The sequence below is a fragment of the Symphalangus syndactylus genome, chromosome 1 (genome assembly GCF_028878055.3).
Source record: "Symphalangus syndactylus isolate Jambi chromosome 1, NHGRI_mSymSyn1-v2.1_pri, whole genome shotgun sequence".
Taxonomy (NCBI): Eukaryota; Metazoa; Chordata; class Mammalia; order Primates; family Hylobatidae; genus Symphalangus; species Symphalangus syndactylus.
Window position 1 is genome coordinate 78,936,585 of NC_072423.2, and position 16,787 is coordinate 78,953,371.

Sequence of the window (16,787 nt, forward strand, 5' to 3'; positions counted from 1 at the left end):
AACCACAAAAGTGGTAATTCATCAACATTTATTTTCACCAATGCAATAAATAAATCTGTCATGAGGTTAATTTCTCCTAATCTGTATAAAATAATTCCACTAACCTGTGAAAAGTAATGATCATATTGATTTTTCTAGGGCTCAAACCCTTAGATAAACATCTCTTTGATTACCTGTTTGTGTAAAGAAAACTGAATGCATTTTATATTAATATTTAAACTACTGATAACTGTAAACAAAGTAGCATTTATTAAAATAGAATATACACTTAATTTATACTAAATTCCAGGGATATTTATACAAGTTTTTCAGCCTTAATTTTTAAAGGAACACATGATTTTTTTTAAACATTACCAGTCAAGTATATACAAAATTGAAATATGCCATTCAAGCCAGATTGTGATTTTAAAATAAACCTCTAAATAGCTAAGTAATGTACAATGTGTAAAATTCCAATTAAACACAGGTATAATTCTTATGTAAATATTGGCCCTATAATACCGAGCGATATTTACAAGCAAACATGATCCAAACAGCACATGCAGATTCAGGGTAAGTAAACACTCGGACACGAACTGCCAGTCGCACTTGGTCTCCACGGCAACAGATTATTTCTTCACAGAAAGGAGATCTATTTAAGAAAAAAAAAATTATTCAATTAAGAAGTGACCATACACTTTAATTCCTTATTTGCAAGTAAATCAGTATTTAAAATAATGTTTTCAGGCTAGGCGTGGTGGCTCATGCCTGTAATCCCAGCACTTTGGGAGGCCGAGACAGGTGGATCACCTGAGGTCAGGAGTTCAAGACCAGCTTGGCCAACATAGTGAAACCGTGTCTCTAGTAAAAATTACAAAAATTAGCCAGGTGTGGTGGCGTGCGTCTGTAATCCCAGCTACTTGGGAGGCTGAGGCAGGAGAATCGCTTGAATCCGGGAGGCAGAGGTTGCAGTGAGCCAAGAATGTGCCACTGCACTCCAGCCTGGGCAACAGACTGAGACTCCATCTCAAAAATAAATAAATAAAATAATTTTTTCAAATTCTGTCTCTGCTATCAGAGACACTGTAATTTTGGTCAAGCTATTCAAATTATAGACTATTTCCTTATAGTCCAGACAAAATCAGAGATACCTGAGACTGCACCAAAATCACTGGGCAAATAATCCCAGACTATCTAGGGCTACATTTCAGACCAAATGAATCAAAATCTGTGGCAAGGAGGGTCAGTCATTGTAAAAGCTCCCATATGACTCGGATGTCATTTCTAAATAACTACCAGATTAGGCTGGGTGCAATGGCTCACACCTGTAATCCTAGCACTTTGGGAGGCTGAGGTGGGAAGACTGCTTGAGCCCAGGAGTTCAAGACCAGCCTGGGCAACATAGGAAGACCCCCATCTCTACAAAATAAAGATAAAAAAAATAGCCAGGTATGGTGGCACATGCCTGTGGTCCCAGTTGCCTGGGAGGGTGAGGTGGAAGGATCACTTGGGCCCAGGAGGTCAAGGCTGCAGTGAGCCACAACTGTGCCACTGTACTCCAGCATGGGCAGCAGAGCAAGACCTTGAGTTAAAAAAAAAAAAAAAAAAAAAGGAAATAAAAAAAACCCTGCCGGACTGATCTCTAAGATTACTAAACTGAAAAAATGATTCCGTAAATTACACCTTACCGAAGACATGTGGCAAATGCACGTCTTGCATTTCTATACACAAAATGTATTGGGAACCCTTTAAATGTGTGACCATCAGGCACAGCCCTTCTTATGGCATCTTGAAATTCTTCATTGCCTGCTGATATACTTGTTGTACGCTCAAATTCATAAGAAGCCAAAGCTGGTGATAAAAGGTAGGAGAGCTGGTCTTCCCAAACAGTAGTGAGGCCGAGATCCTATAAGCAATCAAGAGAAAAAGAAAAAGTGAAATACACTAATATTTTCAAAACCAACTAAATAAAAATGTTGATTATTTTAATGTATACCAAAAAAAGATTTTTAAAAGCTATCATAATATTTTAATAATAATAATTATAGGGATGCATAGAAATAAAAATCAGATAAAAGGAACTATAGGTGATCAGATTTTACTTTTTAGAGAAACAACCAAAAAACATTCAAAACAATGATGTTCACGAAGTCTCCAAATCCTGTACTTCTCTAATATCTACTACAAAATACTATATGAAATAGTCCTAATATGGATGACAGGTATAATTCTTATATTTTGAGATATTTTACTTAACTTTAAAGAGTTTAGGCCAGGCGTGGTGGCTCATGCCTGTAATCCCAGCACTTTGGGAGGCTGAGGTGGGCGGATCATGAGGTCAGGAGATTGAGACCATCCTGGCTAACACAGTGAAACCCTGTATCTACTAAAAATACAAAAAAATTAGTTGGGCGTGGTGGCGGGTGCCTGTAGTCCCAGCTACTTGGGAGGTTGAGGCAGGAGAATGGCGTGAACTCGGGAGGCGGAGCTTGCAGTGAGCCGAGATCGTGCCACTGCACTCCAGCCTGGGCAACAGAGCGAGACTCTGTCTCAAAATAAAAAATAAATAAATAAAAAAGAGTTTAGTAAGAATGAATCTGTTTACTAAAGACTGACTCTTCCTACCATAAACTGAACTACACAGAGGTGAGAAAAGTCAACAAATTAATTCTATATGTGATTAAACAAATATTTACTGAACATATACTCTATAAAACTTATATACTGTAAGAGATAAAAAGATGAAGACATTTTATAGGCCCTTAGGGAGCTTAAAACATATTTCTATGGAATGTTAAAAACAACATGATTCCATTTATTTTTTATTTTTTTAAATTTTTTGAGACAGAGTCTTACTCTGTTACCCAGGCTGGAATGCAGTGGCGCGATCTCGGCTCACTGCAACTCTGCCTCCCAGGTTCAAGCGATTCTCCTGCCTTAGCCTCCTGAGTAGCTGGGATTACAGACACCCGCCACCACGCCCAGCTAATTTTTGTATTTTTCGTAGAGACGGGGTTTCACCATGTTGGCCAGGCTGGTCTCAAACTCCTGACCTCAAGTGATCCACCCACCTCGGCCTCCCAAAGTGCTGGGATTACAGGCATGAGCCACCGTGCCCAGCCCATGATTCCATTTATAACACCAAATGACCTATTGATCTCTAAACACATGAAGTTAAAAATAATATTGTCACAAATACAAAAAATTCTCAAAACTCTAGATATTTTGGTTATCATAATGGATCTTTGGTATTTCCTCATTTTACATTCAAGGTTTTAACTCATCACAAATGGTCTCGAAAGATCCACGATTAACAATGCTTTTCCTGTGGCAAAATGTGAACTTTTGCTGATTTACAGGCACCTTAACTTAAATAGTGATCAACACTGGCTTTTTCTATAAACAGTAATTCTTTTTTTTTTTTTTGAGACAGGGTCTTACTGTCACCCAGGCTGGAGTGCAGTGGCACAATCTCGGCTCACTGCAACCTCCACCTCCCTGGCTCCTTTCACCTCAGCCTCCAAGTAGCTGGGACTACAAGCATGCGCCACCACACCCGGCTAATTTTTGTACTTTTTGTAGAGATAGGGTCTCACCATGTTGCCCAGGCTGGTCTTGAACTCCTGAGCTCAAGCGATCCACCCATCTCAGCCTCCCAAACTGCTGGGATTATAGGCGTGAGACACTGTGCCTGGCCAAAAGTAATTTTTATAAGATATTGCTTTTATTTGTAAGCAGAACCTAAGAAAAGAAAGCTAAAGCCAATACAAGTGATGAAAGGAAAGAAAAAGTAATAAGGGGCATTCATTTCCAGCAATATAATGGACCAGAAGTCTCCTGACCAACTTTTGCTGAAAACATATTACAAATGCCAGGTTTTCCAAAATATATGTTTAAATGCTCTGATAAGTTGACAAGTGAATAAGAAATATATTAGAGGCCAAAGCTAAGAGTAACTGGGAACCCAGAGAACATGTTTGATAAATCAGTTTGCCTTTGACAGCCTCAAAGAACACAGAAAACAGGGCTCACCCAAGGTGAGGAGTGGAACAGGGAACCCTAAAAGGTGAATCAGAAATATTTTGTAGGAATTTTGGATTCCAGTCCTTTGTTGGTGATATGTGTTACAAATAACTTTTCCCACCCCACAGCTTCAATCTCTTAATGTTTTCTTTTGATGAACTTAAGTCTTTAAGATATATTAATCTTTTCCTTTATGACTAATATTTTTTATGTCTTCTTAAAGGCACTTTACAAAGGAAATCTACATGCTATTTGACAAGAGGCTTGATCTGGCTGGGCGCAGTGGCTCACAACTGTAATCCCAGCACTTTGGGAGGCTGAGGCAGGTAGATCACTTTGAGACCAGCCTGGCCAACATGGTGAAACCCTATCTGTACAAAAAATACAAAAATTGGCAGCATGGTAGCACATGTCTATAATCCCAGTTATTCAGGAGGCTGAGGCAGGAGAATTGATTAAACCTGGGAGGTTGAGGTTGCAGTGAACCAAGATCACGCCACTGCACTCCAGCCTGGGTGACAAAGAGAGAGATTCCATCTCAAAAAAAAGAGGTTTGATCTCATAAGTAATCAGGGAAATGCAAATTAAAGCCAGACGTCTACTCAGTTGAGTACAACATGAAAACAAACAGAAACCAACCTGGGGAGAAAAATGAATATGAAAAAAGTATAACCCAGTATACATATTTTTTCTTTAAAGAATAACAGAGATGATGTTTCACCATATTCCCCAGGCTGGTCTTGAACTCCTGGGCTCAAGCGATCCACCCACCTAAGCCTCCCAAAGTGCTGGGATTATAGGCGTGAGCCATCAAGCCCAGCCTAACCCAGGATTTTTGAAGGGGCAAATATGTGAATAAGCATTTCACAAAGACGAAATCCAAATAGTGGTAGTCAGCAAAAATCTTGACTCTAAGGGATGTGAACAAGTTCACCATTCTTCATTTCTAGGAGGAAGTAATTCATTCTATAAGTATTAATTAATTTGGAGATTTTTGAGTCTCAGAACTTGAACTCTCATGACTTTCAAAATTGTAAGCTTCATAATAGTAGGGACTGTAGTTGCTTTGTTCAGGGCTAGAATAGTGACTGGCACTATCACACACACCAAAAAATAGTTAAATACATAAATGAAAAAAAGTATGAAACTACAACTATTTCAGTGTGAATTACCTTCCTGTGTTCTGACACCAGGAGCCTCAGCTGCATTTCAATTTCATTACTTGTTACTGATGCATCAATTGTGGATGCACACAGAGGTGGAAAGGGAGGAAGGGATGTTGTAGCTCCAGGAGCACACACAGATTTAATTGCTTCCTCACTCATGGGTTTCCATTTGGATTCATCGTTCAAATCAAATACACAGGTTTCTACTGCATCAGAGGGTTGACAATTTCCCAGGAACATCTGATGGTTGAAAACACAACCAATTGTTCGATATGGGTACAGTGGTTTAGGCTGTTCAGCAACTGGAGGTTCATCAGGATTGGTAGGTTTATGGATGTACCTAAAAAAATTAAATAATTTTATATATGAGAACTTAAAAATTAAGAAGGCAGCATCTTACTGAGAAAATTATTCTAACACTTAAGGCCATAACTACTTCTCAGAACTACAGTTTAATACTTGTTTTTCTTTTTTATATTTCCACAATTTGATTACTCTGTATTAATTGTATGGTACATCTTACAATATTGAAACCAACTCTATTAACAACAGAATACATTCTATGTATACTGTTAAGATCAAAGGCCGGACGCGGTAATCCCAGCACTTTCGGAGGCTGAGGCGGGGGGGGGATCACCTGAGGTCAAGAGTTCGAGACCAACCTGACCAACATGGTGAAACCCTGTCTCTACTAAAAATACAAAAATCAGCTGGGCGTGGGAGCACGTGCTTGTAGTCCCAGCTACTCAGGAGGCTAAGCCAGGAGAATTGCTTGAACCCGGGAGGCGGAGGCTGCAGTGAGCTGAGATGGCATCACTGCACTCCAGCCTGAGCAACGAGGGCAAAACTCCGTCTCCAAGAAAAAAAAATAAATAAATAAAAAATGTTTGCCTCAGATAACATAATTAAAATAATTTGATTATGCATTTTTAGGCACAACTAACCAAAACATTATTAGGCATGATTATCAACCAGGGAGAAAGAGGACTCAGGGGAATGAAAAGAGGGCCCAGGGCTGGGCCTCTAGAACACACACATTTAAAGACAAGATGAAGGAAAAACTGAGAATAGCCAGAGAGGAATAATAAATATTGAAAGACAATGATAAGAAAGAAGCTAAGGAAAGAGAATGTTCCATGAAGAAAGAAGTGAGACAGCCAGGTGGAAAGGGGTCCCCAGAGAAACTCCAACCAGCCTGTGCACTGGGAGGAGTGCACACTGGGGAGAAGCCACAGAAGTTCGAGCAATTTGCAATGGGGAGGAGCCTGGCCCCTCCTCTTCCTGAGTGGAAGCTGGAATTCAATCTGCGAAGCAGGAAGCACACTAGCAGGCACTCTGGGTTTGTGGAGCGTCCCTGTTTCCCAGTTTTTTTCCTTTTTGTTCAATAAATTCCATTTTTCTCCCCCTTCAAATTGCCTGCGAGCCTAATTTTTCGTGGCCATGTGACAAGGACCCAGCTCTTAGCTGAACTAAGGAGGAAGTCCTACAACAGAAGTACTCAGCTGTTTCAAAATCTAATGACAGGCTAAAGTACTTTAAAAAATGTGTCTAGGGGATTTGCCAACATGGAGATGGCAACCACATCAAATTTTAAAAAGAAATCATCATTTACAACTTGAATTTATTTTCAGACTTAGGGATGATCATCAGAAAAAAACATATGCTGGCCAGGCGTGGTGGCTCATGCCTATAATCTCAGCACTTTGGAAGGCCGTGGTGGGCAGACTGCTTGAGCCCAGGAGTTCAAGACCAGTGTAGACAACACAGCAAAACCTCATCCCTACAGAAAAATTAGCTAGGCATGGCTGTGCACACCTGCAGTCCCAGCTATGCAAGAGGCTGAGGTAGGAGGACCACCAGAACCCAGGAGAGGGAGGCTGCAGCGGGCTGTGACTGTGCCACTGCACTCCAGCCTGGGCAACAGTGAGACACTGCCAAAAAAAAAAAAAAAAGAGAAAACTGAAAACAAAATATGCTAATCATACAAAACTAGTAAATATAATTTACTGTTTACCAACATCATGTTGGTAAAGAATATTTGAGGTAAAAATTTTCTTAGAGTTCATTTACTTGGCTACCATAATTGAAGTACTTTTTTACATAATCACTGAAAAGGCTCTAACTAAAATCATCAACACGTACCTTCAAGTACCATCAATATGGACAAAAAGCCCTTATAATTTAAAATACTTATAACTTAAGCTGGACACGGTGGCTCACGCCTGTAATCCCAGCACTTTGGGAGGCTGAGGTGGATCACCTGAGGTCAGGAGTTCGAGACCAGCCTGGCTAACATGGTGAAAACTCGTCTCTACTAAAAATACAAAAATCAGCCAGGTGCGGTGGCACGTGCCTGTAATCCCAGCTACTTGGGAGGCTGAGGCAGGAGAATCGGCTTGAACCCGGGAGGTGGAGGTTGCAGTGAGCTGAGATTGTGCCAGTGCACTCCAGCCCGGGTGACAGAGCGAGACTTCATCTCAAAAAAAGAAACAAAAAAAACTTATAACTTCATTTTAATATCCTTATAAACTTCGTAGACTAACCTGTGTCCTGTTAAACTCTCCCAAAAAGTGATGGTCCCATCAGTTCCACAAGTCATAACCCATGCATGAGGTACACCTTTTGCCTTGGTCCCAACACAAACAAAGGCTTCTAATCCATATCCAAGAAGAAGGCTGCAAAGAAGGTTAGCATGATCTTCACAGTCACCCTGGAAGATAAATTACAATGAAGTATTCATTCTTCCATATTATTTCCTCATTACATACTTCAATACAAAATTATCATAAAAATTTATTGGCTGGGCACAGTGGCTCACGCCTGTAATCCCAACAATTTGGGAGGCCGAGGTGGGTGGATCACGTGACGTCAGGAGTTCGAGACCAGCCTGGCCAACATAAGGAAGCTCTGTCTCTACTAAAAATACAAAAACTAGCCGGGCGTGGTGGCACACACCATTAGTCCCAGCTACTCAGGAGGCGAGGCAAGAGAATCACGTGAACTTGGGAGGCGGAGGTTGCAGTGAGCTGCAATCGCGCCACTGCATTCTAGCCTCGGCAACAGAGTAAGACTTTGTTTCCAAAAAAAAAAAAAAGTTTATAAAGAACTCACACAACACAGAAAGAAAAGTAGAATTTTTTTTTTTTTTTGAGACAGGGTCTTCCTCTGTCACCCAGGCTGGTGACATGATTCACAGCAGCCTTGACCTCCCAGGCTTAAGTGATTTTCCCATCTCAGCCTCCCAAGTAGCTGGGACTAAAGGTGTACACCACGACAACTAGCTAACTTTTAAATTTTTTTGTATAAACGGGGGTCTTACTGTGTTACCCAGGCTGCTCTTGAACTCCTAGGCTCAAGTGATCCTCCTGCCTCAGCCTCCCAAAGTGTTGGGATTACAGGCATGAGCTCCTGTGCCCAGCCTGGAATATTTTAATAGATTAATAGCTGAAGGACATGAACAAACAAGCAAACAAGTCATACAGCAAGAAATGCAAATAAATGGAAAACACTCAACCAATGACTGATAGTATCTATATGTGATAATTTCAAGAAAATATATACGTAAAAAAAATGACTGGCAAGAACAACAACAAAATGCCAACAATGGTTATTACTGGGGAGGTTATATATAATTTTCCACTCTATTTCCCAGATTTTCTTTGATGTGGTTATATTACTTTCAATTTTAAAAAGTTATAAAGACCCATAAAAAAATAGAAAATATTAGCTGGGTATGGTGGTGTATGCCTGTAATCCCAGCTACTCGGGAGGCTGAGGCAGGAGAATCGCTTGAACCCAGGACGCAGAGGTTGCAGTGAGCTGAGATCGTGCCACTGCACTCCAGCCTGGACAACAGAGTGAGACTCTGTCTCAAAAAAAAAAAAAGAAAGAAAAGAAAACATCTGATACTGTGTTCTGTGAAAAAATTACTAAGATATTAAACAGTATGGCTACAATTTTGTATTTAAGTGTAGGAAGACTACACACAAAAGCAAAAATAACTATTTGAGTTGAGTGTCAGAATGAAGACATTTCTTTTTTTTTCTCTCTTGAGATAGGGTCTAGTTCTGACACCCAGGCTGGAGTGCAGTGGCATGATCTCAGCTCACTGCTGCCTTGACGTCCTCAGCTCACTGCAGCCTTGATGTCCCCAGCTCAAGCAATTCCCCCGCTTCAGCCTCCTGAATAGCTGGGACCACAGGCACTCATCACTAGGCCCAGCTATTTTTTGTGTTTTTGTAGAGACAGAGTTTCACCAGTTTGCCCTGGCTGGTCTCGAATTCCTGGACTCAAGCAATCCGCTTGCCTCAGCCTCCCAAAGTGCTGGGACTACAGGCATGAGCCACCTTACCTGGCCAAGAAATTTCTTTCTCCAAAAAATTTGCACTGGTGGTGCTACAGTTTTTTTTTAAAAAATTAACTGTAAGAAAACAAATAGCATTTTATAATTCTTAAAGTGGCTTTACAAAAATGTAATAACCAATCTTTTATTTTTTAATTTACCTTTTTTTTTGAGACGGAGTCTCGCTCTGTCAGCCAGGCTGGAATGCAGTGGCATCACCTCGGCTCACTACAACCTCCTCCTCCCAGGTTCCAACGATTCTCAGCCTCCCAAGTAGCTAGGACTACAGGCGTGCACCACCACACCAAGCTAATTTTTGTATTTTTAGTAGAGATGGAGTTTCACCATGTTGGCCAGGTTGGTCTTGAACTCCTGACCTCAAGTGATCCACCCACCTTGGCCTCCCAAAGTGCTGGGATTACAGGCATGAGCCACTGTGCCTGGCTTAATCAACCTTTTAGACCCAATTATTTCTGAGATTTTGTCCTAAAGAAAATTCAAAAGTAAAATAATAATATCTGCAAAGATAGTCAATGTGAAAGTTCATTCACGGTAACATTAAAAAATTTAAAATGAGCTTAACTTTATGGCCAGGTGTGCCAGCTTTTGCCTGTAATCTCAGCACTTTGGGAGGCTGAGGCAGGCAGATCACTCGAGGCCAGGAGTTCAAGACCAGCCTGGCCAAGAAACTCCATCTCTACTAAAAATACCAAAAAAAAAAAAAAAAAAAAAAAAAGCCAGGAATGGTGGCTCCATGCCTGTAGTCTCAGCTACTCAAGAGGCTGAGGTAGGAGAATTGCTTGAGGCTGGGAGGCAGAGGTTGCAGTGAGCCGAGATCGTGACACTGCACTCCCGCCTGGGTGACAGAGCGAGACCCCGTCCCAAAAAAAAAACAAAACAACAACAACAAAACCACTGAATAAAAAAAAAAGAGCCTAACTTGGCAATTCCTACAATAGGGAAATAGTTAAGTATATTTTGTATATTGACTCAAGAAAACTTAAACACTCATTAAAATGGAAATCAGCACTTTAGGAGGCAGAGGCGGGCAGATCACCTAAGGTCAGGGGTTCGAGACCAGCCTGGCCAACATAGTGAAACCCCATCTGTACTAAAAATACAAAAATGAGCTGGGGGTGGTGGCGGGCACCTGTAATCCCAGCTACTAGGGAGGCTGAGGCAGGAGAATCGCTTGAACCCAGGAGACGGAGGTTGCAGTGGGCCGAGATCATGCCATTGCACTCCAGCCTGGGTGACAAGAGGAAAACTCTGTCTCATTTAAAAAAAAAAGGAAATCAGAGACTGTAGCAACACATAGAAAAATGTTCATAGCATAATGCTTAATTATAAAGATACAAAAATTTATTTACAATAATTATAATTATGGAATAAATGATACATATACAGCAGAAAAAATATAAAAAGAAATAATAAACTAGGAATAGAATTATAGGTAAAGTTTCACCATTACTGTTGTAATACTGTTGTAATGCTGTTGTTTGTACAGTAAAAAAATATCTAAATATATATATATATATATATATATATGTATTTTTTTTTTTTTTTTTGAGACAGAGTCTTGCTCTGTCACCCAGTTTGGAGTGCAGTGGCGCGATCTCAGCTCACTGCAACCTCCACCTCATGGGTTCAAGTGATTCTCCTGCCTCAGCCTCCCGAGTAGCTGGGACTACAGGCGTGTGCCACCATGCCCAGCTAATTTTTTGTGGTTTTAGTAGAGATGGAGTTTCACCATATCAGCCAGGATGATCTCGATCTCCTGACCTCGTGATCCACCCGCCTCAGCCTCCCAAAGTGCTGGGATTACAGGCGTGAGCCACCACACCTGGCCCATGCCTGGGTAATTTTTACATAGTTTTTTAGAGACAGGGATTTTGCCATGTTGCCCAGGTTTGTCTGGAACTTCTGGGCTAAAGTGATTTGCCTACCTTGGCCTACCCAAGTGCTGGAATTGCAGGTGTCAGACACCATGCCTGGCCTGCTGTCACCTTTATTTATTTATTTATTTTTTTGAGACAGAGTCTCACTCTGTCACCCAGGCTAAAGACAGTTTTTTGTGTTTTTTTTTTTTGAGATGGAGTTTCGCTCTTATTGCCCAGACTGGAGTGCAATGGCGTGATCTTGGCTCACTGCAACCTCCACCTCCAAGGTTCAAGTGATTCTCCTGCCTCAGCCTCCCAAGTAGCTGGGATTACAGGAGCCCGCCACCGTGCCTGGCTAATTTTTGTATTTTTTCAGTAGAGATGGAGTTTCTCCATGTTAGTCAGGCTGTTCTAGAACTCCCGACCTCAGGTGATCCACCCTCCTCAGCCTCCCAAAGTGCTGGGATTACAGGCGTGAGCCACTGTGCCTGGCCTAAAGATAGTTTTACTTGTTTGTTATCACACTATCAACATTTTTAGAACACAGATTAGGAAATATCTCATAATCTATAAAATTAGTTTACTGAAATCAAGTCATTCAAAAAGTGTGATTAAATATACATTTGTATTTAAATACAAACTAAACAAACTAAACAAAATAGCATGCAATTCAAGATTTTTTCTATTTTAATATTTTTTCTATATTAATTTTGTACTGCCATTTTCTCTTTTTTTTTTTTTATGGAGTTTCACTCGTTGCCCAGGCTGGACTGCAATGGCGTGATCTCAGCTCACCGCAATCTCTGCCTCCCAGGTTCAAGCAATTCTCCTGCCTCAGCCTCCTGAGTAGCTAGGATTACAGGCATGCGCCACCACGCCACGCTAATTTTGTATTTTTAGTGGACACAGGGTTTCTCCACATTGGTCAGACTGGTCTCAAACTCCTGACCTCAGGTGATCCGCCCGCCTCAGCCTCCCAAAGTGCTGGGATTACAGGCGTGAGCCACCATACCCGGCCTTATTTTCTCTTTTTTAAAGATTATCTGAGCAAACTGCAACACATCAATAGTACCAGAAAGCCATGGTCTGGTCCTGGTGCTGTTTCTAATTCATTCTGTAACTTGATTTCTGACATTTTAGTACTTGTAGGTCCCTACATCACAGAAATCACAATAAATAAGAAACTACATGAGAAAATAAAGATGCTGAGTTTTTTGTGTATTGATATTTAAATGTTATGAAAAACAGAACAAGGTTCTGACATGGTCAAGTTGATAGCACCCCAAAGGGGTTAGTTCCAGGACCCTTGCAAAACAAAATCCATGGATACTCAAGGCTTATATAAAACAGTATTTTTTTTTTTTTGAGATGAGTCTTGCTCTGTCCTCAGGCTAGAGTGCAATGGTGCGATCTCGGCTCACTGCAACCTCCGTCTCCAGGGTCCAAGCGATTCTCCTGCCTCAGCCTCCTGAGTAGCTGGGATTACAGGCACACGACACCATGCCCAGATAATTTTTTGTATTTTAGTAGAGATAGGGTTTCACCATGTTGCCCAGACTGGTCTTGAATTCCTGACCTCAGGTGATCCACCTGCCTCAGCCTCCCAAAATGCTGGGATACAGGCATGAGCCACTGCGGCCAGCCAAAACGGTATAGTATTTTATATATAACCTAAGCACATCTTCCTGTATACTTTAAATCACCTCTAAATTGTTTAAAAATCTCAATACAATGTAAATGCTACATAAACGTTGTTACACTCCATTGTTTTTTATTTGTACTATTTTTTATTATTGTACTGTTATTTTTTACTTTAATAAGTATTTTTGATCTGCAGTTGGTTGAATCTACAGATACAGAACCTGTGGGTATAGAGGGTTGACTATATGTGCGTTTTCCTAAGGCATTCTTTTACAAATGGATTACAAATTCAGAGTAACTATGATATACTGCTACTTAATTCTATTATGTGTGTATAATACCTTGTTTCTACAGAGAAAGGCCAGCAGAGTGCACCACTGCTCCTGTTTACCTCCTCCTCCAATAACAGGGGCTCGTTCATAACCAAGGACATTAACAAATCTTGCTGCTTGCCTTGGAGTATCAAGAAGCCGTCCAGCTCGAAGTGGTTTAACATAGGAACAGACTGGTCTATTTATCCCATTTTCATCCTAGGGAAAAGGGGAAAAACATCTGTAATGACATATTAATCATCCCCAATTATGTTTTTTTCAAATACATTAATGTAGGATAAAATAATTCAGCATACCATTGATTGAGTGCTTACCTTGTATCCAGTATTAGGCTGCAAAGTGCTGTGTATATAATTTCCCTTAATCCTCATCTCTATTATTTTCATTTTATAGATGAAAACTGAGGAGCTACAGCTATTATGCAACAGAGCCAGGTTCAAGCTCTGAGCTGTTTTACTCCAAAGGCTGTGGCAATAAGAACTCCTCGGAGAAATGTATGGGTAGGTATGTAGGGGAGGGAGAGGTGCTCTAAGCTGAAGTATTTTTTCACATTACCATATAGAATTTAACAACATATAGCCAGACAGAACAAATAACTCTTCTGATTGGCTGATATAACAGAAATGATTGTAGCTTGATTCTAGTTTGTTTCCATTAGGGCCTCAAATTTAGGGATCCACAGGAAACAATAATTTGTTAACCAAGTCAACTGAAAGCAAAATTTCAAAAAACGCTCTAGAAAAAGTTTTACATTCTAAATACAGGGTATCTCCTGGTGTTGGTGCTGAATACTTTGTATGCATATATAGGTCTGTGATGACTGTCTACCACTGTGATTTTATAGTTAGTATTACCAAAGCCCACAATCTGTTTACCTTCATGGTTACTGATATGGCACTGTGAAAGGGCCACTTACTACTCAAGATTTGGAGATAACCTGCCCTCTCTGATAGGGCTCCTCAGGACATGAGATCTAACCCAGCCAACAGAAACACCATCTGTTTGAATTATCAGAACCACTGATGTCTTTCTCCACAACCAAAACATCTTTTTCCAATATACTCCCACACTTTAGCAAGGAAAAAACACTCACTTATTTACATTTGATTATAGTGAGAAAGATCATTAATTTTTATGTTGCAGAGCAAACTGGCTATAGATTCCATTCATACCTATCGTTCTCAACTGTAGAAGGCATCAAATTTTTTTTTTTTTTTTTTCTGAGACACAGTCCCACTATTGTCCAGGCTGGAGTGTAGTAGTGTGATCTCAGCTTGCTGCAACCTCCGCCTCCAGGTTCAAGCGACTCTTGTGCCTCAGCCTCCTGAGTAGCTGGGATTACAGGTATGCGCCACCACACCTGGCTAATTTTTGTATTCTTGTAGAGATGGGGTTTCACGATGTTGACCAGGCTGGTCTCAAACTCCTGACCTCAAGTGATCCACCCACCTCGACCTCCCAAAGTGCTGGGATTACAGGCATGAGCCACTGTGCCTAGCCTAGAGGGCACCCATTTTTAAAACAGAGGATTATTATTCTAATTTTGGGGGGATGTAGAGAACTATGGTTTTCTTTTACATGAACTTAGCATTACTAATAATCTAGTGTTGTATAACAATACTAAGTCCTGAAATCACAAACTAAATATTAAAAGGATATCCTCAATTCTCAAGTGATTTACAACATTTTCTTAAAACCTAGTGGCCTTAGGCTGGGCACAGTGTCTCACACCTGTAACCCCAGCACTTTGGGAGGCCGAGGCGGGCGGATCACAAGGTCAGAAGATCAAGACCATCCTGGCTAACATGGTGAAACCTCGTCTCTACTAAAAATACAAAAAAAATTAGCCGGGCATGTAGTCCCAGCTACTGGGGAGGCTGAGGCAGGAGAATGGCATGAACCCGGGAGGCGGAGCTTCCAGTGAGCCAAGATCACGCCACTGCACTCCAGCCTGAGCAAGAGCAAGACTCCGTCTCAAAAAAAAAAAAAAAAAAAAAAACAAACCTAGTGGCCTTAAAGTTCAATTTCTGTAACTTATTTTAAAGTTTCTTGCACTAAAAAGTTCAAAAAGCATCATTCAATGAATTACTACTATACTATAGCAAAACCAGCTAACAAAGGATAAAAAGAATAATGAATTTTTAAGTATAATGGTCACGGCAAATCTACAGATCTTTGGTTAGGACTGAGGTGCAGGACTGTTACTCCTATTCTTATGAATCCACTAACAGGCAAGAAAAGATGAGCACATAAGAAGTGGAAGCATTTGCCTAAGTCAATCATCAATAGTAGCATCTTAGAATGTAAGATATGTCGTTTTATTACAGCAATATTCTAATATTATCTAAATATATCCCCACAAACTACCTAAGTGTTTTGAAAAGTTACTATTTCAACCTCTGAATGGGCACTATCCAGTAAGAAAATCACTAACCATTATGAGCTATTTAAATTTTAATTAAAATTTAAAATTCAATTATTTTTAGTCATAATAGCCACATTTTGAATGCTCAGTACATGGCTGGTGACCACCATACTGGTTAGCACAGATACAGAACATTTCCATCATTGCAAAAAGTTCTTGGCCAGGTATGGTGGCTCATGCCTATGATCCCAGCACTTTGGGAGGCTGAGGCGGGCGGGTCACGAGGTCAGGAGATCGAGACCATCCTGGCTAACACTGTGAAACCCCATCTCTACTAAAAACACAAAAAATTAGCCGGGCATGGTGGCACACGCCTGTAGTCCCAGCTACTTGGGAGGCTGAGGCAGGAGAATCACTTGAACCTGGGAGGTGGAGGTTGCAGTGAGCCAAGATCGCACCATTGCACTCCAGCCTGGGTGAATGAGACTCTGTCTCACAAAAAAAAAAAAAAAAAAAAGTTCTTTACTTTCAGTGCTGGATACATTAGAAATTTTTTTGGCCTTGATATGTATATTAATGTTTTGATTTATAACTATTGTTTTTATAATTAGATTGCTTTACACTGTTGTTCTTTAATTTCAGAACTAGTCAAATACAGGAAGCAGCAGTAAGAAACAGTTCTGGGGAATCTAAATTAAATCAGCATTTTATTTACTCTATGTATATGGAAAGAGGTGGCACAAACCAAAAAGGCACCAGTTGAAACTCCAATTTAATACAGACTTTGCCATGACTGAGTTGCTGTTTCGCCTTGAAAAGACTGTTCACTTCTCTAACCTTCATACTGTTTACAAAAAGAGCCAATGCCTGGCCACTTGACAATCTTATATGGTTACTATGAGAGTAACTTACCTTCTATGGTTCAAATCTTACAATGAATTCCGAGAGAGGAACTCGTTTAAGTAGTATTTCCTAAAAGAAAATCCCACTTCCTTGACCTCCTTAGTGCATTTCAACTTCTTCCTCCTCTTTGATCCTGCCATTTCTCTGATTCACTGC

At 40.5% G+C, this 16,787-nt stretch overlaps 1 protein-coding gene across 7 annotated transcripts in view; it reads right to left on the reverse strand.

The window, feature by feature from the left end:
* LOC129460740 (centrosomal protein of 76 kDa) overlaps positions 1–16,787 on the reverse strand; it is a 269,467-nt gene that overhangs the window by 239,725 nt on the left and 12,955 nt on the right. For 6 of the 7 annotated variants that reach the window (XM_055239053.2, XM_055239056.2, XM_055239047.2 and 3 more), the window contains exons 8-12: positions 13,373–13,561; positions 7,712–7,878; positions 5,175–5,508; positions 1,668–1,885; positions 516–631 (exon numbers count right to left, since the gene is read on the reverse strand). In XM_055239053.2, the coding sequence (XP_055095028.1) occupies positions 516–631; positions 1,668–1,885; positions 5,175–5,508; positions 7,712–7,878; positions 13,373–13,561 (1,024 nt within the window). Of the gene's footprint in view, positions 1–13; positions 632–1,667; positions 1,886–5,174; positions 5,509–7,711; positions 7,879–13,372; positions 13,562–16,787 lie in introns of those variants that run through there. The other variant, XM_055239092.2, reaches the window with a different exon arrangement.